This window comes from Syngnathoides biaculeatus, chromosome 17 (genome assembly GCF_019802595.1).
Source record: "Syngnathoides biaculeatus isolate LvHL_M chromosome 17, ASM1980259v1, whole genome shotgun sequence".
NCBI lineage: Eukaryota > Metazoa > Chordata > Actinopteri > Syngnathiformes > Syngnathidae > Syngnathoides > Syngnathoides biaculeatus.
The window spans coordinates 18,322,154-18,346,307 of NC_084656.1; the positions used below are offsets into that span (position 1 = coordinate 18,322,154).

General features: G+C 43.5%; 1 protein-coding gene across 3 annotated transcripts; it reads right to left on the bottom strand.

The window, feature by feature from the left end:
- Positions 1-1,946: 1,946 nt before the first annotated feature.
- Positions 1,947-14,050, bottom strand: pax8 (paired box 8). 3 transcript variants are annotated; one of them, XM_061802119.1, is made up of 12 exons: positions 13,937-14,050; positions 12,033-12,231; positions 8,513-8,678; positions 8,234-8,431; positions 7,895-7,971; positions 7,703-7,828; positions 7,317-7,492; positions 7,082-7,202; positions 6,725-6,952; positions 5,436-5,537; positions 4,368-4,454; positions 1,947-2,656 (listed from the first exon to the last, which is right to left on the bottom strand). In XM_061802119.1, exons 2-12 carry the CDS (start codon positions 12,052-12,054, stop codon positions 2,586-2,588), a joined length of 1,374 nt encoding a protein of 457 aa, XP_061658103.1. In that variant the 5' UTR covers positions 12,055-12,231; positions 13,937-14,050; the 3' UTR covers positions 1,947-2,585. The 3 variants fall into 3 exon arrangements, with proteins under 3 accessions (XP_061658103.1, XP_061658102.1, XP_061658101.1); XM_061802118.1 differs by having other exon boundaries at positions 6,725-7,202; positions 8,513-8,654; XM_061802117.1 differs by having other exon boundaries at positions 6,725-7,202.
- Positions 14,051-24,154: the final 10,104 nt, after the last annotated feature.

The following is a 24,154-nucleotide window of genomic DNA, read 5'->3' on the forward strand; positions in this document are numbered from 1 at the left end:
CCGGGAATTACGGTAGTTGAGTTTTTTGGATAATTTTTTTTGCGGAGGATATTACTGTATTTGCACTTTGAATTATTAGTGTAGGCATTTATAAACTTTAAAGAAAAAATTTAATGATCAGAATTGTGAAAAATCAAACAATTGTCTGGCGTAGTGGTACACACGCCTAACTTTGGTGCGGGCAGCGTGGGATCGATTTCCACTCAGTGATGGTGTCGATATCTGCCCTGCGACAGACTGGTGACCAGTTCAGCGTGTAGTCCCCCTTTCGCCCAAAGCTAGCTAAGAAGGGCTCTGGCTCTCCCGTGACCCTTGTGAGGATACACGGCTTGGATAATGAATGGATGGAAACAATTGTCTATATTCTCAAATGTGTCTGCTAAATGACTACATATTTGAGTCACTACATCGTAGGGCTTTGCACACCACACCCTAGCTCGCGGCTAACGGCTGATGTGAACAAAGGTGCTCAAGTTTTTATACAGTCGGGGAGACCAAAGCAGGAGACTGGAGTGCAACACTGGGCCATGTTTTAGGTGCGGCCCAGAAGTGTTAGCAATACTGAAATAGTTACAAAAACACAAACGAGTACTAGCTACTTTTCAGTCGTTGCGCGTTTTCAGCAATTCACTTCAAGCGTGTCTGACGTACATTATTTACAAACCTCTCTGTATGAGAGGCACAAAAAACCGTCTCCCTTCAGAAAAGCCTAAAACTAAATCTCATCCGGGCACCAGGTGGGCCAGCCCCATCCAACCGTGCCTAGCTAATTAGCGCGTCGTGGTAATGAGGCCGCTAAAAAAAAGTAATAAATTTTAAAAAAAGAGGGAAGAGGGACGCAGACCCCGAACATAAAAGCAATCGATGCAGAAAATAAGAAGACGCCATTAGACAGACACGTGCGCGCAAGGTCGCTGCGTTCGTCCTTTAAAACGGCGGAAAGAAATGGCCGTTATGGGGATAATATCGCCAAGGTAATGATAATAATAAGAAGAGTAATCGCCGTGGAGGATCCGAGGTACAACCCCATGAAACGGGATCCAGAAATCGTGAATGCAAAATAAAAAAATGGCAGATTTCCTTTGTTTTTGTTTGTTTGTCAGCATGGATTCTGTAGAGTTTGGTGATGACGGCTAAGCTAAGCTAATTTTCGTCGTGTTTTACAAAATGGTCGACGGTCGTTTTGGGTACACGTACATGCTTGTAGAAATTGGGGAGTTTGGGTGTTTGCTACATCTTTAAAAAAAAAAAACCCCACAAACATCTGGAAAAAAATTATTGTCCAGTCATTGAAACAAAATGAACATTATATATTTGACATTGTATAATAATAGTGGGTTGATAATTAGCATTTTATTGGTTATCGCTTATTGTGAATTCAGTGCATTGAAGATTTTTTTTCATATTCTCATCATGCATAAGTCGCTATATTGCGGGATTTGTGGTGTTTGCTGTGATTTTTTTTTTTTTTTTTTTTTTTGGGTGGAAAAATTATTGCTTCATAGCCTAAAATATGAAAACTTAAAAAAAGTCATTAAAACATTACAAGGAATGTAATGTTGGTTACTATGTGCGCTACTACATGTCTGAGTGTAAAAAAATTTTAAGAGTAGAGAAAGTACAGGAGTATCCAGCCATCCATTTTCTTTGCTGCTTATCCTCACGAGGGTCGCGGGGAGTGTTGGAGCCTATCCCAGCTGTCAACTGGCAGGAGGCATTTATAGGAGTATGGTAGATGTTAAAAGGACTGGGGAAAGCTTTAAAATATGTATAAATAATTTAAAAAAAAAGGAAAAAATAAATGGTCACTACTTTGCAGATTGCACTGATTACAGTGACGGTTCAGAAGCTAACCCCATGTTAATCGACGAAGAATAAATATGATACCGATACAAATAATTTTATATTTCTATTGAACACGCAACAGGAAGCTCACCTTTGCCATGCTTTAATTAAAAATAATTCTTTAGAAATTCCGTATTTACAGTACAGCTGCAATAATAACCGCGTATATGAATTAAAAAATAGTCACAATTCTTGCTAACATGGCGACAAACCGAGCACGTGTACCGGCAGCCAGTTTTTGCTTTTCGTCGTCAGTCCGACGCCCGCTCGCCCCGCTGCCCGTTCATCATTTACATTATGTACATCATTGCGGGGATTTTGTATCCCCCAATTCGTTCACAAGTACACAAATTATCGATTAAAATATTTTTAAACATTGTAAAACAACAAAAATGGAAGAAAAAAAAATCAAGCATAGTTCATTATAAAGATGTTGCATATCCTTAATCAGGTGTGCGGGAAAACAAGTCTTTGGCCGAAAAACTGCACTGAAAAAGATGCACCGCGTGACACCTAAGGCTGCAGACGTGTAAACGTGCTCGAGTCCCGAGTTACCCTGCGTCGCTTGGATCGTTGGCGATGACAAATAAATAATTGACCCGGTTAAAAATAGAATTTAAAAAAAAAAAAAAAAAAAAAAAAAGAGACAACAAAATAGGTTGCTGGTCCATCTGCGGAGTCGGCGGAAAAGTCCATCCAGGTTGTAGTCTGGGTCGTGAAGGTCTGTCCAGTGGGGGGGACTAGAGGTGGTCGTAGGCGGCCGCAGAGGGGGGGGCGCTGCGGGAGGCTGTGCTGTAATAGTAGGGGGAACCTGGGGGGGGGCACATACAACAATGTGGGTCACTAATGAGTTTTGTGGTTTTTTTTTTTTATTAATATTAACAGCAATTTATGGTTAGCGTTCTGTTTTAGTGCTAAAACGTTGCTTCGGTCCTCGTACAAATAGACTTTTTTTCACCCTTTTTTTCTTTGGAAATATCACTTTTTAATGTGGGCACTTGTGGGTTTTACACAGCTGCGGCGTACGTATGTACCAAATGGTATTTCCTTTACAAATATACCGGGTGAGGCTTATAACCAGGTGCGCTCCGTAGGCCGGGAATTACGGTAGATTACGTTTGTATCCAGGATCATACTGTGAAAGAGTTTCATTTTTTCCATTCCTGACTGCTATGAAAATCATATACTCCATCCGAGCCCCTTTAGCAGCTTTGAACTATAACTGCATTGTTCCCACGCACAAAGCATGCAGCAGGAACAATAAGATCACTTTGCGAGAAAAAATTTCTGTTATCAACAGAATGCCAGAGGTCACATTCACACCGATGGACACTTTAATTATCCATAGCCCGGCAGACCCTGGACTGGTCGCCAGTCAGTCACAAGGAACATTATACAAAGAAGCAGAAAGCCAGACTGATGTACTAGACTCAGCTCCTCTCTCGGCTTTTCAGTCCGGCAGTAATATTAGTTTTTAAGCATATATACCTGTGGGTATTGTAATGTCTGTCTACATGTGTCGCTGCATAATTTGTGTTCCGTTGTTTAAAGGGCACTAATCGCATCTCATAGATGAGAAGCGTTAGCCTGTGTGCCGAGCGTGTTTCCCATTATATGTTAACATTAAACTAGCGGGTTCCATGTCGCTTGTGTTGGTATAAATTTTTTAAAAAATAATTGTACATTCAACGGCTTGTATCTCTTAAAACTCGGGAGTTGAGTCACCTCAAGGCACCGCTGTGTGTAATTTACGGCCTACGAGCCGTGACTTTTTTTCACTCTCTTTCAACCCCACGGTTTATGCGGTGGAATATATGTGCCGAGGAATTGACTTTTATCAGCCCTGTTAGCGCTGCGCTAGCGTGTTGCTACTGTGTTACTGCCGTGTCTCTGTGATATTTACCGGTAAGTTTTACTTTAACGGGCCCTGTTGGCGTTAGCGCTACGGCGTTAGCCTTAGCGCTGCGCTAGTGTAAAAGTCTTTCTATGTAAATATCTCATATTTCAACACAGCTGCGGCATATTTATGTACCAAAGGGTATTTCCTTTACAAATGTACTCGGTGAGGCTTGTAACCAGGTGCGCTCTGTAGGCCGGGAATTATGGTATATCGGATTCAATTTCAAACTATATGTACCTGTGGATAAAAAGTAGAGTGTGGAGAGTCTCTGTCATGGGACTGCAGTCAATAAATCGGGTGATCGGCATCTTCCGTGACAATTGTGCCAACTTGGTTGGGCTTTAGCAGAAAAATAATACAGTACAAGTACAGTACAGTCCGTGGCGGTTCAGAACATCGCTCGAAGGTGACTTTTGGCGAAAGAACCAGGGTACACCCTGGACTGCTAGCCACTCAATCGCAGGGCACAAAAAGACGTAGAAACATTCACACCGAAGGACAATTTTTATCTGGCGAATCTATGATTATTTTTTTTTTTTTAATTTGGAACAAAGGTGCCTGGACAAAACCCAAGCCAGGATTCAAACTCAACTCCCTCCTCCCGTGAACCGGCGTCACTCACCCAGTATGCCGGAGTTGGTGAACCTCCAAGCGTCACCGTAGGAGGCGTAGGGCGAGTGGCCGTAGGACTGAGCGGGGTAGTCGGCGCCTGACGAAGGGTTAAAAAAAAAAAAAATAAAATGTCACATGATTTTTTTGAAAGATTATTATTATTTTTTTTTTTTACGAAACAAGATCATCCATAATCTGTGAGATGTTTACGCGCCGCTTAGCTCATCATTCACCCGCGGTTTAGCTGAGCCTGTAAACCATTAATCTACAGTGGAGGCGCAGGCCCAAATCCTTCGAACCCAGCGGTGCGTGCCCTTCGCCCTTCCAGCCTCCTCTCCTCGCACTTCCTGCTTGAGCCTCCCTCCTTCCTCCTCCTCTTCTTCTTCTTCTTCGCTCTCTTTTTTTTTTTTTTCCCTCCCCACATTCCGATATCTAATTGGTAATTACGTCGGCTGGAATGAACCCCCGTGAATCCCCACCTCCGGGCTCCTCCGGTCCGGACCCCTCCGCGGCCGCCGCCGCCGCCGCCTCCTCCGTCCCCCGACCGCACGAGGTAATTGTGTATCAACGCTCCCCTCGCTGCGAGCCCACCAGGAAAAAAAAAATAATAATAAATCAGACCCTCTCATTTCGCGCTTCGGAGGGCAGACTTCAAAAAAGAAAAAAAGAAAGAAGCCTCACACACATACACACGCACGTATAGTGGCATCCTGACACACACACATACACACGACAAAGACCACCCTCCTGGGCCCCCTGGTTCCCATGGCGATGTGTGGTCAGAGGTGTTCGGCCGGGTGGGGGTAGTGGGCAGCAGGGTGGAACCCCCGAGCCTGTTCCTTGTACCCCCTGGGCCCGTGTACACACACACACACACACCACACACACACACACAACACACACACACACACTGTTCAGGTCAACTCATTAACTCCAGTCAAGCCTCCGTCGCAAACCGCTGCTTTTCTTAACCCCCCACCCCCCACCTCCCCGTATTCCCCCCCCCCCCGATATTCTCTCTCTTTTATGTCTCGTGTGTAACGTGTGCGTGCGGAGTACAACAAAATGCGCCACGTACCCGCGACCACGCCAGCGATGGCAGACGAGGTGTATCCCGACTGGGCCGGCGACGGGATGTGAGGCGGGTAGCCCGGCAGGGTGGAGCTCACCATGTCTCGCCCTGAAAAGCGCCCGCAGAACGAGACGTGCGTTAGATCGGGGTCATCACATTGGTCATCGACGCACCGGACAGAATAATACATACGTATGCGTATCCAAAATGGCGGTCGACCTTGTATACTGCGTCCCGCGACTCGCAAGTTTAGCTAACGCTAACCCAGGGCTCAGCAAGCTTTTTGAGGCTGAGGGCTACTTGTGAGCACCGATCGTATCAAGGGCTATGTGAACTGTTTGCGGCAAATTTCAGACTCAGTTCGTTACATGTACATAAAATATTTTTGTTTTAATTTATTGTCGTAAATGACATTACAGGTATTCTAAAATTTTAATTCACGTAAGCAAGTCAGATTCAGAATTTAAAGCACAAATAATCGTAACAATTTGTGGCCTATGGTATTTACCTCGCGGGTGCCCAATATGGTCCTCGCGGGCACCGCGTTGGTGACCCCTGCCCTAACCCGACCCTCAGGAGGCATGAGGCTCGTTATCAAGCTACTTACTTACTTCTGTACACCAAGTTTTATGTACCATAATTCCCGGCCGACAGAGCGCACCAGGTAATAAGCTTCGGTACGCAGAAAAAGTTTAACGCTAGTGCAGTGGTGCTAACACGGTGGTGCTAATGCTAATGCAGTGGTACTAATGCTAACACGGTGTGCTAACGCTAGCACGATGGTGCTAAGGCGGCGGTGCTAGAGCTGGTGCGGCGGTGCTAACGCTAATGCGGCGGTGCAAACGCTAAAGCAGTGGTACTAATGCTAACACGGCGTGCTAACGCTAGCGCGATGGTGCTAACCCGGCGGTGCTAATGCTAACGCAGCGACGTTAACGCTAACTAGCAGCTGTGAAAAAAAGTTGTGGCTTCTACGCCAGGAATTGCGGTAACGATAAAAAAATTTACGTTTGTGCGTGACAGCAGCCGCCGCGTTTGTCGGAAGAACTTTGCAACCGCTGTCGCCTCATCCGAAGTAACTCGACGTAAATGAAATTCTTGGGATCAGGCGGTGGCTCGGTAGTCGGAAGATATTGTGAACCCGTGTCATCGCGCGAGTCTGCTAGTTCTATATCGAAGAAATCACCTCAAAATATAAAATATTTTGGACACTTGTGCTTTAGATAGTCAAAAGCGGATGATGGTGAGATGAGAGGATCACTGGGTGACGTCCTGATGGGGGTCGTGGACGTTACCTGAGATGATTGACTGGCCGCCGATCTGGCCATAGACAGGTGCATGATGGGAGAATGAGTTGAAGGAATTAGGGAAATGGGCGCTAGCTCCGCCGCCGCAGCTGCCGCTACTCATAGAAACCGGTTTCTGCAGATCCACAAATGGCAGGTTTGGCGAGGCGGGGCTCGTGCTGGTAACCTCTGGTGACATTTCCTGCTTCAGACAGAGCGGCAGGGACTGGAGGGGCTCTGGACGAGGGTGCGGTGAGAATGGGAGAATGGACGGAATGAAACAATGGGAAACCGAAAAACCAAAACCAGGAGCGACGGGGGCTAGAACTTGTTTTGGCGAGGGGGAAATGGGGGGTGTCATCTTACCAGCCACCATGGCGTAGCTCTGATGCGCCGTCAGGTTGCGTCCGATGGCAGACCCGGACGATGACAGGCCGTTCTTGGTTTCGTCCAGGCTGCCGCTGATGAGCGACAGCGGGTACAAAGTCTGAGGGCCAAGGATTAGCTATTAGCTGTCGTCCCAGGAAGAAAAAAAACCAAACCAAACACGCTCACGCCTCGGAATTCTTAACAGCGCGTCACGTGACGCTGGTGTCCTCACCTGCTCCGTCTTGCCGCCCGAGGCGGAGGCGGCGAAGGAGTCGGGGGAGTAGTGGGGACGCTCGAAGCCGCAGTCCACGTGCTGCGAGAAGTGGTCCACGCGCATGGTTTTCCTGGGAATGGCGCCGCCGCCGCTGCCCTGAGAGTCCACGCTGTGCCGACAGCTGTCCTGGTCGCCTGAAGACCGAAGGAAAACGGATGTTGACCATTCCGATGCGGACTCGCCCTGAGCATCTGACAGTTCCTCCCTCAGCGCCCAAGATTTTTTTTCCCATGACTCAGTTGAGGTTGTCAAGATTTTCAGATCGATGTGGAAATGTACCCAAGGTCTAAAATCCCCGCCCGAGGACCGAGTGGAGGTTTGCGCTCTAGCGAAGGGGGTCTTACTGTCATCGTGGGTCCTCTTGGCCTCGGTGCTGGGTTGGGGGATTCCCAAGAGCCCACTAATGGAGTAGGTGGAACCCAAAGAGTCGGAGTGCGGTGACTCGGGCGGGGTGACGGCCGAACTAGGAACTTGAAAAGGAAAATATTGGTTTATTAATCGAGCGTGGAGGAAGGAAGGAGGAGTTTTCGACTTACTCAAGGTTTGTCCAGGGCTTAGACCTTTTCCATCCAGAGGGAGATTGAACGGCTGCTGGACTTTGGTTCGAATGATCCTGATAGAGAAGAAAACCACACAGTGATGACTTGCGTGCAGGTGTCCAACTCAAGGACCTCCCTCCAGATCTGGCCCTCCACGTCATGTTCTGGCCCAAATGGAGGGGCGATACCAAGCTAGCCTCATTTTTTTTTTAGGTATGCCGCTTTAACAAACCTAGTTCAGATTTTTCTATTTAGACAGGGTTTGGGCAGCATGGTTGAGTTTTCCAGGGAACTGGTCAATAGTGCCCGGCGAAGATATCGAGCGGGGTCACCCACCTGTTGATGGAGCTGACGCTGGGCACGGTGTCGCCGTCGCACACGGCCTCGGCCAGCAGCCTGTCCCTGATCTCCCAGGCGAACATGGTGGGGTTCTGCCTCTTGTACTCCGCGATCTTGTCCACAACCTTCGGCGTGGCCACTTTGGGCTTGGAGCCGCCGATCACGCCGGGCTTGATGCTGCCTGTCTCGTAATACCTGTCGGGGGGTGGACATCGTTTTGAATTTGTACTTTTTAAATATCCTTCACCGTCCGAACGGGTTCTAGCGGCAACTCACCGTCCCAGGATCTTGCTGACGCAGCCGTGGCTGACGCGGAGCTGGCGGGAGATGTCGCACGGCCGGACCCCCTGGTGGGCCATGTCCACGATGCGTTGCCGGATCACCTCCGGAAGTGGACGACCATTAACAAACATTCCGCCTAGTTGGTTAAGACCCCCATGACCTGGGGGGGGAGGGGGGATGAACACTGATGAATGTCGGGGAACAAAGCGTGCGACATTCTATGGGTTATAAATTATACCCAAATAAATGTTTGAGAAACAAACATATATAAAAAAATGTACATATAAGGCTATTGAAAGGTAGCTACAAGTCAGCTGTACAGCTACCACTAGAGGGCGCATGCGAATCGTTGATTTTTAAAGCACTGGCAAGCATGATAAGTATCAATGTACAGGCGTATTTCTACAAATTCACTAAAAACTGAAATCAACTGTATAGAAACTAAAATCTTTTTAATAACAAAAATCTACTGTCAGGTCATACAGACGACTGTATATAATCTATGACAATAAAAAAGAATAACTTTTTTTTTTTTTTTTTACTGCAAACTCTACCTTTAAGTGTAGAATCTGAAAATACTGTATTATCATAGATACGTGTGAGGATGTGCTGCATTTGAGTTGGGGTGACGCGCGCCCGCGCACGCGCACGCACAAGGAGGTCTCTTGCGCCGACACTGTCGCTTTTGATTTAACCCATTGAGTCGCGTCTCTTTCTCTCAGCCTTTTGCCATCTTTCATTTCCACATCAAACACACTTGTGGGTGGGGGGAGCGGGGGGGGGGGGTCAGGTTGGGTCTTTTGGGGAGTAAGAGGCGGGGGGTGGTGGTGGGGGGGGGGGGTCTCTATTAACGCTGCCAGTCGAGTGTGGAGACAAAAATCTCCCCGCCAAGCTTCATCAACCTGCAGGATATTAAAAGTCGAGCAACACACCCCCTCGGGTGGGTGGGAGGGGGCGGGAGGGGGGGGGGGAATCTGGTGCATGCGCACAAAACCGCCGTGCGCGTCAATATAAAACAAGCAATCGTCACCAAATTAGATAGATAGATAGATAGACTGACTGTTGTTAGCAAGGACTCCATCTAAATATAAAATAATGATCTCCTCTGATTAATAATTAATGAAGAAAAATAATTATGAATACTTTTTTTGTTTACACTTGACCGACTAATAATTACAAACTATCAATGAAGGGATTACTCAAGTCTTCCCGCTTAATAATTATTAATACTGATTGCCGAAATAGGAAATACATGATTATGCGATCGAGAATTCTGTATGATAAATATTTTTAAAATATTTACTTTAATTGTTGGATACTTATAAACAAACCGATTTATTTCTAGACTAGGTTAATTATATATCAACCTCTACTTGACAACCGTTAGTTCCAAAAACTATAATAAAAATGATTATTTGCTTTTCATAATTGTTAATGGTAATAATAAATATGTTCTATGTTACAAGAAATATGAATGAATGCTACCCTATCACAGTGCAACCAATAACTCACATTCACACCAGCATCTACATAATAATAAAAAAGAATAATTTAATCTTCCTTGACAAATGTTTAAAAAAATATGCTTTCTTTATTATGCTTAATAATTGAAAGAAAAATGTCATTTACTAATACTATTAATAAGAGGTCATTATTTAGCCAACTCATACTTGACTAATGTTCATCATGAATTTATGTACAAATGATGATGAAAAAAATAACTTTAATCATATTTGTCAAGGGCACACTCTCGCTTTGTTGTTTTTTTTCCGAGGTTTCGACGTCTGCTGGCATTTTTTTTTTTTTTTTACATTTAGGCGAACAAACTCCTTGTCCAACCAATTTATTATTACTCAAGTTGAGTCATAAATGAATCATGCAGATTTTTTTTTGGGTGGGGGGGGGGGGATAAAATGAATGAGAGGAGTGAGAAAATGCAGGTTTTGCATGCAGATGTTTGTCCATGTGTTTCTTTTTGTTTTTGTTTCGAGTGTAGTGCAACCGTTCTCTCTTTATCAGGAGAAAAAAAAACTGCTTTAGTGATAATTCCATGAAAATGTAAGACATAAATGTAAAATAAAAACAAAAACATACTGAAAGGAATGTTCAAAAACAAAACGGTGGGACTTTAAAGTTAAATACAACTGAACTGGACTTTTTGTGTCCTACTTTGTTTGGCGTCGCACTGAAGTTACTGCAGATCCCGATTTATAAAAAAAAAAAAACATAAATAAAAATAAAAAAAAATACACAGCCGCTGTATGAGGTTTTATTCCTAATATTTTTGTAAACATCTTTGTACTGTTTGAATACTAAGACTGAGCCGAAATATAATAAAATGCAAAAGAACCTACATAATCATTATACGTAACGTACGTTACTGCATGAATGTTAAATAATAATGTACTTTGTAATAAATAGAGATCTAAACGTTGATACAAATGTACCATGCTTAAAATGTACGGTATTTCAAAAATTGAAAAATTAACTCTACTGGTTTTAAACATTTCATATTTTGGCAATTTGAAGCTCATGGACATCATCTAAAATTATCAATTTCTTAAATATAAAATATACAATTGCTCGGAAACGCCCCCTCCACAGTTACTGCCGTTTGACCCAGTTTCGTATCCGCTTTGTCCAAATTTGGGCAAGCCCCCCCCACCTTTCCTCTGATAGGTTGCCTCTGTGTAGAACACCTACTTCATTTAAAAGTGGAGAAGGGCCGCAGTTGGGAGAGCGGCTCGTCCAGTGACCGAAGGGTCACCGGTTTGAATCCCGGCTCTGAATGGCCACTGTCAAAGTGCCCTCGGGCAAGACAGCGAACCCTAATTTGCTCAGAGGGGTCGTGGCACCGCCTCGAATGGCAGCAGATACTAAAAAGTAATAAATGTTTTGGGGGAAATAATTTCTATACCTCAACTGTACTAAAAAAAAAAAAAAAAAAAATGACCTCAAAAGTAAAAATGATCCTACGCTGAGTTAAAAAATTGTGAAAATATTGCTGTACTTTAAGAATGTACAGCCCTAAAAAGTACAAAATAGAATTAAAAAAAAAAAAAAAAAGTGAACTACAACTGGCGGCACGGTGACTCAGCTGGAAAGCATTGGCCTCACAGTTCTGAGGTCCCGGGTTCGATCCCGGACCCGACTGTGTGGGGTTTGCGTGCTCTCCCCGTGCCTGCGTGGGTTTTCTCTGGGCGCTCCAGTTTCCCCCCACATCCCAAAAACATGCATTAATTGTAAATTGCCCCTAGGTGTGCTTGTGAGTGCGGCCATTTGTCTCTATGTGCCCTGCGATTGGTTGGCGACCAGTTCAGGGTGTCCCCCGCCTCCTGGACAGCTGGGATAGGCTCCAGCACTCCCCGCGACCCTCGTGAGGATAAACAGCTAAGAAATTGAATGGATATTTGATTCTTTGGGGTGCCGCTAGAAGGAGCCCTGGTGCCCCCCCCTTCCCCCGCACAGTATTTTTTTTTTTTTTTTTTGGGGGGGGGGGGTGCTGCGTACTTACCTCTCGGCGTGCCAGTGGACATATCCCTGAGATGTCGCTCCCTGCACGTCCACCAGCCCAAAGTGAGCGTGAGCGCACTCTCGTCCTCCACCCTGTCGCTCTTCTTCTCCTCCTCTTCTTCTTCTGCTTGTTCTTCTCCTTCTTCTACTCCCTGCACGTCGGGCCTGCCTCGACGGGCATGAGGGTGGCCCGTCCGATTCTGCGGCGACACAACACTTTTCGTCATCTTTGACATATCGTTAGCCTCATAGCATTACTGCTAAAGTTATTTAGAACTTAATCACAAAAGCCATCTTTTTTTTTTTTTGTTTTTAACTTTTTTTTTCCTTCCAGAAAAAAAATCACTGAATCAAATATACAAATTGGGCGTAGTATTTCAAAACTTTCAACTTTTTTTGTACGCTATATTGATTAAGTACAGTTCAGTTGTATTTCACTTTGAAATCCAAATACATTTGGAGTTAATCTTTCAGAACTGTTTTTTGTTTTTCAGAAGGTTTAAGAATGACGTTTTGGGCATATTTAGAGCAGAGAAATAACACGAAAATAACTTTTACAAATAAAAAAAAAACTTATCTTATTTCAGACAAAAGGATTAATGAAATATGAAAGTAGATGAAAGAAGACTTGCTAACTGCGATATGTGATATAAGCACTTTTGCATTTTGACATCGAGAAGTGAATCTTTTGATGCCAACCACCTTGATCGAGGCTGAGGTGTTGAATAATTTCACAATTGTAAATATCCCAATATGAAAATGCGTGAACATGAAATCAAATTTGGTCAATTGGATTTATTCTAATAGCGAGACAAACATTTGCAGCGTCACCCACGTTTGAATGTTATGATCCAAAATGTGAGTTTGGGCACAGCGCCGACAATTTTCAGTCCAAATTGTTGGGAACAGAAATTTTTATGGCGATTTCATCAAATCATTGACATGAATTAATTTAATTATTAATCAGAAAAGAGAGCAAATGTGGACACACTTTGAATGGAATCATCATGGCAAAAAATGTTTTCCTTGAGGCTTTTTCCTCTTGTACAATTTAATCAATGATTACCTGTGTACTTTATCACATATAAAGCAGAAAAAAACAAGATTATTTTTTTATCTATAAATGCATGAATTTGTATTTTGTTTTGTTAAATTTAGTTTATTAGTTTTACAATGATGGACATATTTAAGAATGTACAGATTTAAAAATGTTTCTGCATTGACCACGCACAACTTAGTTTATAGAAATAATGTACCGTCGTCGCAATAGTATTGTTTGTCATTAAGGCGGGAAAAAAATAATGTATTTTTCATTTTTAACTTAAGAAAATTCATCACTATTGTTGAAGTCATTAAACCCCTTTTGTTTTTCCTATTCTTGTTTTATAAGTTTTTTTTTTCTGTACACATGATGATAAATATTTTGAATTATGTACAACAAGCCCCCCCCCCCAAAAAAAATCAGGTAATATGAATTAGCTAATTTGAACATGTACATATTTTACACGTGCTTAAAATGTGTTCATTTCATGTTTTTGGAGGGGGAATTTTTTTTCACATAGATGCGTTGACATTTCCCATAGAAACCAGCACGAATAATATTACTATAAAAGTGAATATCCGAGTTTGATTGAAGGTATATATGATAGTAATTTTGACAAAATAAGCAATTGAATCGGAAATAAAGCCCCAATTTGTGCATCTTTTTCAGTGAATTCGTAGACAAAGCAGCAAAATGATATTTCTCAGCTTCGTAACGCACTACATTATCTTTTTTTTTTTTTTTTAACCTGAAAAGTCTTTCCCCCCTCCCAAAAAAAAAAAAAAGAAACGCTCGCTATTCATAAGCTGCTGCATGCGAGACCATCAACGTGACGGATTTTTTTTTGTGCTCCAAATGCTCACCTTTGGACGTGGAAAAAAAAAAAAGGCAGATTTCTCGGTCCCGGACGGTCCGTGCTATTATCCCAAAATGTTGCGTTCACGAGGGTCTCCGGGGCGCGCGTGTGTGTTTGTCTCACGGCCGCGGCGGGGGTTTTTTTTTTTTATCCTAGCGGGAGCGCGCACCCGAGGTGGCCCCGCAGCCGTTGGACGAGGGCCGGCAAGGGGGTGGAGCCACCCACGCTCGCACGCGCACGCACGCGCGCGCACGCTCCGTGGCGCGCACGTCCCAAAGTGCGCTTTCACACGCAATTTAGCGCGTGATTTGCGTCCATCCGTCACCATTTTGCCGGCTGACAGCGCGATCGCAGCTCAGACATTTCGGATTTAGTATGAGAAAATATTTCCAGACGTTTGTGACACCCGAACCCAAAAGTTTGGCATTTGACGGCTTCACGACGGCCTCATTATCCTCAATAATAATAAAGTTGCTCTTTTTTTAAATTTCAGATTGCATCCACTTTATTATTTAATTTAAATTGTGGAAAAAACGCACGATTCATTTCCATCAAATCGTTGAGAGTGAAAATTTACAACTTTACAGCCAATAAATGCTCATATTTTGTTTAATAAAAGACGAAAAAAAGTCCAACTAATAAAAATAATATTCATTCCGAATAGATTTCTTTTTTTCTTTCAGGAAAAAAAAATATTTTCGGGGTTTGAAAAAAAAATGTGTTGACGCTTTGGTAAAGATGGGCCCTCAAATTAGATGAAATACATATTTCCATGACATTCTTTTGTGCTTTAACAATAAAAGAAAATGTAAGTGATTTATAATTTTGTTGCCACGTTTATATAATATATAAATTACACAATATTACATTACTCTACCTGTCTATCTTCTTTATGAGGTGTATATTTAAGATAAGAGTGTGTGTCTTCTTAAGTTTTTTTTATTTTTAAAGAATTCTTATTTTAATATCTGTTTAACAGCTTGATTGTAATATTTTGTAACCATTTTGGTCATTTGAATAATGTAACTATATTTTCCTGTGGCCTTTTTCCATACTTAAAAAAAAAATTCTTTCATGATTTTACATGTATTTTTTTAAAACCTTAATAAGGCAATGTATTTTTTGGTTCATTAGATTTTTTTAATTGTAATCGAACATTGCAAGATAAATAAATAAAAATAAATGAAATATATTGTAATACATAGTTTATGACTCAATATAAATGTATTTTATAATTGTTTAAAAGTTTTTTTGTATTTTTTAACAACAGTATAAACGGTATAGAAACTGGATAGATGGATTTGAATAACTGTTTAATGACGTCATTGCATTTTGAAAAGGGATTGTGAAGATGTTTTTATCCTACCTCCCCCCCCCCCACACACACACAAACAAATACATTTTAATAGCTGTTTTATGACTTAATTGTATTTTCCCAAAGCACGACTGTTTTCTTTTCTTTCTGCGGAGAATGTGAGGAGTTTAAAAAAAAAAGAAAGTTTCTCATTCTGCGAGGATGACGTCAGACGTCAGCGGGGGGGGGGGGGGTCGCCAACACTTGCAAAGGTTCTGAAGGTTGTTCTCAGCAGTCTGTTAAACAAACACGACACTTCTAATGACAGGAATACAACACCCCCCGCGGTGGGCGATGGACTTTATCTGCTCTTCTTCTTTTTTTTTTGGGGGGGGGGTTATTTTTCGGAACGGAAAAAAAAAATGAAAGAAATGAGTGGAGCTTCGCTGGTGACTGATTGAAGTCTTTTTCTTTTCTTCTTCTTTTTTTCCGCCCTTCCTCTTCGCAGAAATGCAAAACAATGGAGTCGAGTGTTGTTGCAATAAACACGCACATCGACGCGCACACACACACACACAAGATGTCGCCTGCAGGGACAAGTTGACAACACACCGGAGAGGTTAGCGGGAGTTTAACAAGGGATTAGAAAAATAACAACTACAGATTGTTATCAGACGAAGTGTGGATTATTTTGTGTTTGATGATAGGGGGGGGGGGGCGCGCGCACACACACACACACACACACTCAAACACAGTATAAATATACACGTACGTATCGTTTCAAAGTGATTTGAGAGTTTGCGTCCTGTATAAAAATGGTTTAACCCCCCCATCTTCATTCATAAAAAAAATGTTATCATTAACAATAGTCCCATTCATTTTAAATATATATTTTGTTGTTGTTGTTGTTGCCGATTAATGACACTAAAAACTATGAATTAACTTTTCCAGAAAACGATGAGGGGGGGAAAAGTACTTCATTAAAGAAAATGAGATTCACCCTCCACCCCCCCAAAAAAATATGGAAGGATATTGCCATGATTATTGCGTTTGAAATATAGATTTTTTTAAATATACATTTATTTGTTATGCATGTCATAATTGATATTAGGTGGAATGGAAATTTAAAAAAAAATTAAATAAAAAGCCCCCACTGGATGGTATAAAGGTTTATTGTAATAATTTTTTAACTCAGTTTTTCTTGACAAAAATCTCATTGTGGCTGTTATGCATCATCCCCTGCGCGCTCATTTATCATCAAAATATTACAAACACTTCTCATTTTCATCTATTATCTTTATGATTATAAATCTTTTATTTTGGGCATAATACTGGCATTTATTCTCAATTAGATTTTGGAGTAATCGTTGATAATAGAGTGAACAGATCAAAATCTGCTATGATCATACAGGGGGAAAAATGGTGGGGGTCTTGTTTGGGAGGGGTCTGGATTTATTGGCAAAAAAAAAGTCGTGTCGATATGAGGTGAAAAGGTCACGTCAACGCTTCCGAACGGGCCCACTGTACAACGTCTTCAACAAGCTTTTTTGATTGATTAGCATCATCTCATTTTTTAGTTGTAAAATCCTGTCATGAGTTTTCAAGTTATATAAAATAAAGCCATTTCTCTGGTTGCCGCCCCCCCCCCCCCCCTACCCACCTCCCCAAAATGAGATGATGACTGCATCACAGCGAAAAGCCCACTTAATGGCAATTTTGGAAGCGGGCGCATGTGTGTTTGTGGTCAGTCAGTCGAGATGAGGCAGATAATGAGGTCATAATAGCCTCGCTATTGATGAGCCCATTAGGCCGCTCATTCCTCACAAGTGCTGAAAAAACATTTTTCACCCCCCCACCCCCCAACCCCCCCCAAAAAAACCAAAATCCGTATACAGTGCCGCCACCGCCAGATTCGTTTTTTCCCTTTGATGTAAGATACGAGCGCTGTTTGCATGGTGATGGCGACCTCAATTCAACTCTTCGGAAAAAGTATTTACTGTTATTTCCGTCTTATAAGGTAATTCGTGCATATTTTCTAACGGCCGCAAGGGGGCACTCGAGCGGAAAAGGTAAGAGTGAGACCGGTGAAATATGTGCCGAGGAAGTGACTTTTACCAGTCGGGCGCTGTTAGCGCTGCGCTATGGTTAGTGTTAGTACGTGTGGCACTAGTGTTAGCACTAGCGCAGCAGCATTAGGGCGATGGTGCTAGCGTTAGCATTAGCGCTAGTAACGCTCTGTGTACCGTCTTTCTTTGTAAATATCTCGTGTTTCAACATGGGCACTTGCGGCTTTTACACAGGTGCGGTGTGTGTATGTACCAAATGGTATTTCCTTTACAAATGTACTCTGTGAGGCTTATAACCAGGTGCACTCTGTTGGCCGGGAATTACGGTACAACGAGTAAACAATGTTACTTTAGGTCATGATTTGCGCACTACGACGTATTCTACTGAACATGACTTTTAAAATGTACTTGTTTGATTTAACGTCTGTTCAGATCGGTATTTATGACTGGCCGAGGCGCGCAGACTGGAATGAGCGGGACCACGTCCATTGAATTGAGGTAAAAAAAAAAAAAATGAACAAAAACATTTAAATTCTTTACGTTACGCACACGAGATTGTTGAATCCAAAAGTGACGAGGAGGAGCAGAGGTGGCAAAAGTATTCACGCGCTGTACTTTAGTAAAAGTATACATACTTTGATAAGTAAAAAAGGTTTTACTGTCAATTGTATAAAATATTTTTGGGGAAAATGTAGCACAACTGAAAAAAATAACATTACACAAAAGTTTCCCTCTTTTGTTAACTTTTATGCTAGCAAAATGCTTAAATGGCTAACGATAAGGGGAAACATTACCTTGCCAAATGAATCCATTCCAGGGTATTCGTTAGGCTACCGGAAACTCAGCTCCCCTCGTTTTTTGTCATCATGGCAGTAATGTTTGTTGTTCTTCACAGAGGACGGAGAATATCTGCCTGTGAGGATTTTGATATTGTCCGTCTAAGTTTGTTGCGCCATCATTTGTATTCGGATACCTAGCGCTGACAGGGTAACAACATGGCCACTTCGATGCTAATACTTAGCCCGTGCGCCTATGGAGTTTCCTATTGTACGTTAGCATTGAGGTAGCAGAAGGTTAGGAGGTCAAACTGCATGTGGGGTCGTTATCTGTTGAGGTTGAAAAAACATAAATCAGATGTAGAGTACATATTTTTTCAAAAGTAGAAAGCAAAGCCAAAAGTAGTCGAATTACAAATACGATGGAAAAAATAAAATGATACGAGCACTGATTCAACTCCTTTTAGTTAAGACCCTGAAATATGCTTCAAAACAAAGTGAAAAAATGAAACATAACTATATACTTAACAATGTGCATTTTTATATAATAAATAAAAATATTGACACGCTCACCTCTTTTCTATGAACTCAAACTTTTATGCTATTAAAACGTCATGTTGCAAAAGTTGTCAACTGACTAAGAAAAAAAAAATCAGCAAATGAAAAATGATATTTTTTTTTTCATTGTATTGTTTCAGATTAGATTGAGAATTTTTGAGCGGCATGAGCTTGCGATTTTTACAAAGAATTTAGGCTTTAGTGCGGAGATGAAGTATTTGCGGGCCTTTACTGGGTTACTTCCCAGGCGGGCACTCCGTCGGCACACGTGGCCCGGACATCGCTCTCGGTCCGACACCCCCCCGCCGCTCGTGGGGTGGCGGGCTGTGCGACGCACAAAGTTCGCCGTGCCAGGATTTTGCACGCCGCATGCCGGCAACAGTTATTAGCAGCTCAAAAAGTCTCAGAGGCGTTGAAGAGAAGAACAAGAAGATTTGGGGTGCCGACGGGAGTAGAAAGGGAGGGGAGGGGTCGCTCGGGCGCCGGGGGTCAAAGGGCAAACCCCGAGCGGAAACGCGGGGCGCGGGAGGGGACAATGGGACGGACAAAGGTGGACTGCCGAGATGAGGGAGCGAAACAGATGGGACGGGACGGCGGGGTCAAGACGTGACAACGCGGAGGACGGGCGTCGAACAACGTCCTCCATATGGCGACACGCTGTCATTACAATCGCGCCTGCGGGGAGGAGGCTACCGAACCGCGGACAGGCCGCGGTGTGCTGCATCGCGGTTCACCTGTTGTGTTGTGCCCTGCGATTGGCTGGCAACCAGTTCAGGGTGTACCCCGCCTCCTGCCTTAGCTGGGATAGGCCCCGGCACTCCCCGTGACCCTTGTGAGGATAAGTACCCTCCCAAAAAAATTGATGGATTTATTGATGTAATACACTGGAACGCTATTACTTTGAAGGCCTGACTTGTGACAGGATGTCACATCGACATTGCCCCCGCTTGTCAGAGTGTTGCCGAGCATAGCGGGAGGCTTATTGCCTTGAATTGCTACTAAAACTTTACATTGTGTCCCTTAGAGAAGATGTTGAAGTCGCTTCTTCCTTGTTTGTGTCTGGATGACTGTCGTGTAGTATACTGCCTCCTATTGGCCACACCAGGAGCAGTGTAATGAAGTGGGTTGCGGTATCTAATCTTTCTTCTTTTTTTTTGCCACATATGATCTATTTGTTTATATTAGATATTTTGTAAAGTATGACAATAGAGTGAGATTGTTACCTATTTAAGTCATTTTTTGGGTGGATGATGAGAGGGATTAATTGCCTCTCCATGTCCTAACCCTTGTGAGGATAAGCGGCTAAGAAAATGGATGGATGGATGGATGGATGGATATCCCATTCAATTATGTAAGTACTGTATGTTTTCTCAAGTGCAATATTGTAAAGTGCTATTTTCCTGACCTCAAAACATTTTTGAATACATTTTATTTTCCAAGAAAGCAAATCTAGTTGGATTAAATTTCATTTTGAGCGATCATACGTGTTCCACAGTTTCATATTCTCAAAAATTTTGGGCATTTGGGCAAAAGAAACCCCCCCCCCCAAAAAAAAAGCGCTTAAAACTATCCTTGAAGTATTTGCACACTGCTGCAGAAATACACTAATTATCTCCTCAATACACACAACACAATCAAGACTTTTTTTTTTTTTTAAATCTCCGAAAGCATTTTTATTTATTTTTTTTAATTATCAAAGTCTTTTTTTAACTGCACAAATTGGCTCCTAACGCATTCGTTCGCTGTTTAGCCCACGTCAGCGAACAATAAAGTGCAGAGGGCGTTGGGGGGGGGGGGATGTTAACACAGTAATGCTAACAGGCATTAAGAGGGTGGCAGGAGGCGGGGCCAGATTTATTTTTGGGGGCGCCGTGTTGGGGCGATTACGGATGCGCCCGGGGTAACGGCCGCCTAATTAGGCCTTTACTGTCGTGTAATTCTCCGCCAAGCATATTGTCAATATCTTGCTTGATGGGCTCGAAAAGCGAGGACGGAAGACGGTGACCCCTGGTCGGCCCTCGTCGTCATGGCGACAACAAATAAACACACACACACACACACAAGCGTGCACACGCACACTTGTAATGCAGTCTTGATGTTGTGATATTTGCTTTTTTTGTGCCAGTGTTGATCTAAGTTGACATTATGCTCTGAAGGCTGTGCGGCCCGCTGTAACATTTGTCATCTTGTGGGAGGGCAAACGGGGGCTCAGGGGCGGCAGGGAGGGGGTGGGAGGTGGTCTGGGATGGGGGGGGGTGCGTGTAGAGGCAGGTGCGCACGAGCGTGTGTGCGTCACGAGCAGATCTGCTGGTGCGGAAGCGGATCTTTTCCCTCAGTGACTCTATTAATTTACCTCATTTATCTTCAAGAACCCCCACCCCCCCAATAAATACTGAAGACCTCAAGTCCCAAGTCCCCATGAATGTGTGTGTGTGTGTGTGTATACAAACATTCATCTCTATGTTATGGAATAAAACACACACACACACACAGCATTTCCCCCCTTTTTCTATTCCCAGAGGACAAATCCGTAGCGGAAAAACTCATTTTCCTGCAAATAGTTTGTCAGCCAAGCTAGGAGGAGTGATAAATTATCACACACACGTCAGGTGAAGAAGAACACGCGCACACGCACACACTCGCATACACACACATGCACGCAAAGAGGTTTAAATTCTCCCAAATTCACAGTGATTGCTCACAGATACAATCCACGTGCATATTTGGTTGTACAAACACACACACACATACGCACACACGCGCGCACTTGCACTCGCACGCGCACACACGCGTGTCCATCACCCCTTACAACTCAACTGTGACTCCGCCATTCCAAATGATAAATTGATGGCCAGAGAAATGGATTTGTTTTCAAGCGCTCGCCCGTCAAGAGAAATAATAATTTTGTGTGTTTGTGTGTGTGTGTGTGTGTGTGCTGGGAATGATGAATGAAGGAGGACAGAATGCATCATAGCCGGACTGACTGACTGGAAGAGTGAAAGAGTGAAAGAGTGACAAAGAGAGAGAGAGAGAGAGAGAGAGAGAGAGAGAGAGTGAAAGAAATCACACACAATAAGATCGGACAACTAGCATGTGTTTTGTTTTTGTCCGTCCTAACGAGTTCCGACTGGTCTCCTGTTAGGAACTATGACAAAAGAGCACTTTTTTTTTTTATTATCATCCATCCATTTTCTTTGCCACTTATCCTCACAAGGGTCACGACGAGTGCTGCAGCCTATCAAAGCTGTCAACAGGCAGGGTTACGCCCTGAACCGGTCGCCGGCCAATCGCAGGGCGCAACGAGACAAACAGCCGCACTCACACAACCACACCGAGGTGCATTTTCATTCCATCCATCCATTTTCATAGCCACTTATCCTCACGAGGGTCACGGGGAGTGCCGGAGCCTATCCCAGCTGTCAGCGGGCAGGAGGCGGGGAACGCCCTGAACTGGTCGCCAGCTAATCGCAGGGCACATCGAGACAAACAGCCGCACTCACAATCACACCTAGGGGCAATTTAGTGTCCAATTAATGTTGCATGTTTTTGGGATGTGGGAGGAAACCGGAGCACTCAAAATAATCCAAATGTATTATTTAAATGTAATTATTTAATTACAATTTATTTAATTAATTTTACAATTATTTATTAAATGTAACTATTTAGAAATCCCACGCAGTTACAGGGAGAACGTGCAAACTCCACACAGGCGGGGGCCGGGATCGAACCCGGGCCCTCAGAACTGTGAGGCCGACGCTTTACCACCTGAGTCACCGTGCAGCCTTTTTATTATCAATTTATCAAAAACATGAAGGAAATAATGGATGAAAGAAAGCGCGCAATCCCATTCGTTGCGGCGTCCCTTCTGGTGTGCCCGCCTTGGCCACTGGGAGGCGGCATCACGCAGTCACGCAGACACACAGCAAGAAGAAGACGACTCCCTGGAATATTGGCGGCGTTTGCGTTTGGTGCTGCCTCGAGTATTGAGTTTTACTCTTCCTCTGTTGTCACCAGGCCGGGCGAAGATCCGGAGCCACTTTCAAGCGACGCCCCGGACTACGTTGTGTGAAACGCGGCCGCGCAGAAACACCCACACGCCCTGCCGTCAGCTAAATTCCAAAAGGTAAGGAGAGCTGCATCGAGTGCGGGTCAGGTGGTCGTCGAAGGCAAAGATAGATTCGACGGTATATTATTCCTTCATTTCAATATTTCTTGCAGCATGTCGGACACGTTCTAAAGCGCACCAACGCAGCCCGCTGACGATGACAATTACTCAGCTTTGATTGGCTCTGAGTGGATCCAAAAAGTCTACACACCCCTGTTCAAATGCCAAGTTTATCAGATAGATATATATGGATATATCTTAGCATTAATGTGGCCAATAATCTGTAAAATTCACTTGTAAAAAACAAAGCGGGTGAATAAATAAATAAATAGCAATAATCAGGTTGCACAAGTGTGCACACCCGAAGCCTAACTGTGTGGTCAGGTGGTTGATGAAGGCGAAGATGGATTCTACGGTTTAATATTCCTTCATTTCAATATTTCTTGCAGCGTGCATTTGAATTAAACACCTGCCGGACACATCCAAAAAGTCTACACACCCCTGTTCAAATGCCAGGTTAATCAGATAGATCATTTTTTATTTTTTTTTTAGCATTATTGTGGCAATCAATCTGTAAAACTCAGTTGTAAAAAAACTAAACTAAACAAAACAGGTGAATAAATAAATAGAGATAATGTGGTTGCACAAGTGTGCACACCCTCAGATAACTGGAGGTGTGTTTGTTTAGAATGAAGCAATCACAGTCAAACTTATGCCTGTCATCATTAAAAGTGCCCAAAATGACATGAAAAGCCTTCCAGAGCATATGAAATTTAATATGTTCTGGTAGGCTTTTCCTGACTTTTTTTTAAATTCCTTTTTGCGTCAAAAACATGGTTTTGCGCTCACACTGATAGTTGAAAGATGAAGCGGTGTGTTAGGCAGGTGAACCTAATGAACTGTCCGGTGACCTTTCCCATCCCCTTTTAAACTGCATGTGCGTTTTCACACAGCTTATTGTTCTTCAACTGTATGTTATTTCTACTCCCCTTCTTCACATCACCCCCCCCCCCCAGGCCCCCGGACTCCCTTTTCCCTACGAGAGTACACCGCACTACACCCCACCCACGGACCCCGCCACCCTCCCACACGGCCTCACAGTGATGGATGGAGGAAGGCAACAGAGCACAGAGCAACGTGTGGCCAACAGTCCACGACAGGAGAGAGGCTGGCGAGGTGAGGAAGAGGAGGAGGATGGTGTGGATTAAAGGAGGTAAAACGGGAGCGAAGCAGGAAGTGTGTGTGTGTGTGTGTGGGGGGGGGGGGGGTATGGGAGCTCAGCTGAAAGCCACAGACTTAATTCTATGCATCATTAAGCAGTCTCACTCAATGCAACATCCCCTATACATCATCCACGCTCGGTAAACACAACGATGACATTACATTAGCAACTGCAAATGAATTTTCTTTTTTAGAAGGGAATTGA

What these genes read in the sequence shown, in the direction of transcription:
- pax8 (XM_061802117.1), bottom strand. Translation starts at nt 12,054, where the DNA reads ATGTCCACTGGCACGCCGAGAG. An exon ending in AGCGTCAGCTCCATCAACAG is followed by an intron (nt 7,972 to 8,233) that starts GTGGGTGACCCC and finishes CTTCTCTATCAG; the next exon opens with GATCATTCGAACCAAAGTCC. An exon ending in AAGCCCTGGACAAACCTTGA is followed by an intron (nt 7,829 to 7,894) that starts GTAAGTCGAAAA and finishes TTCCTTTTCAAG; the next exon opens with TTCCTAGTTCGGCCGTCACC.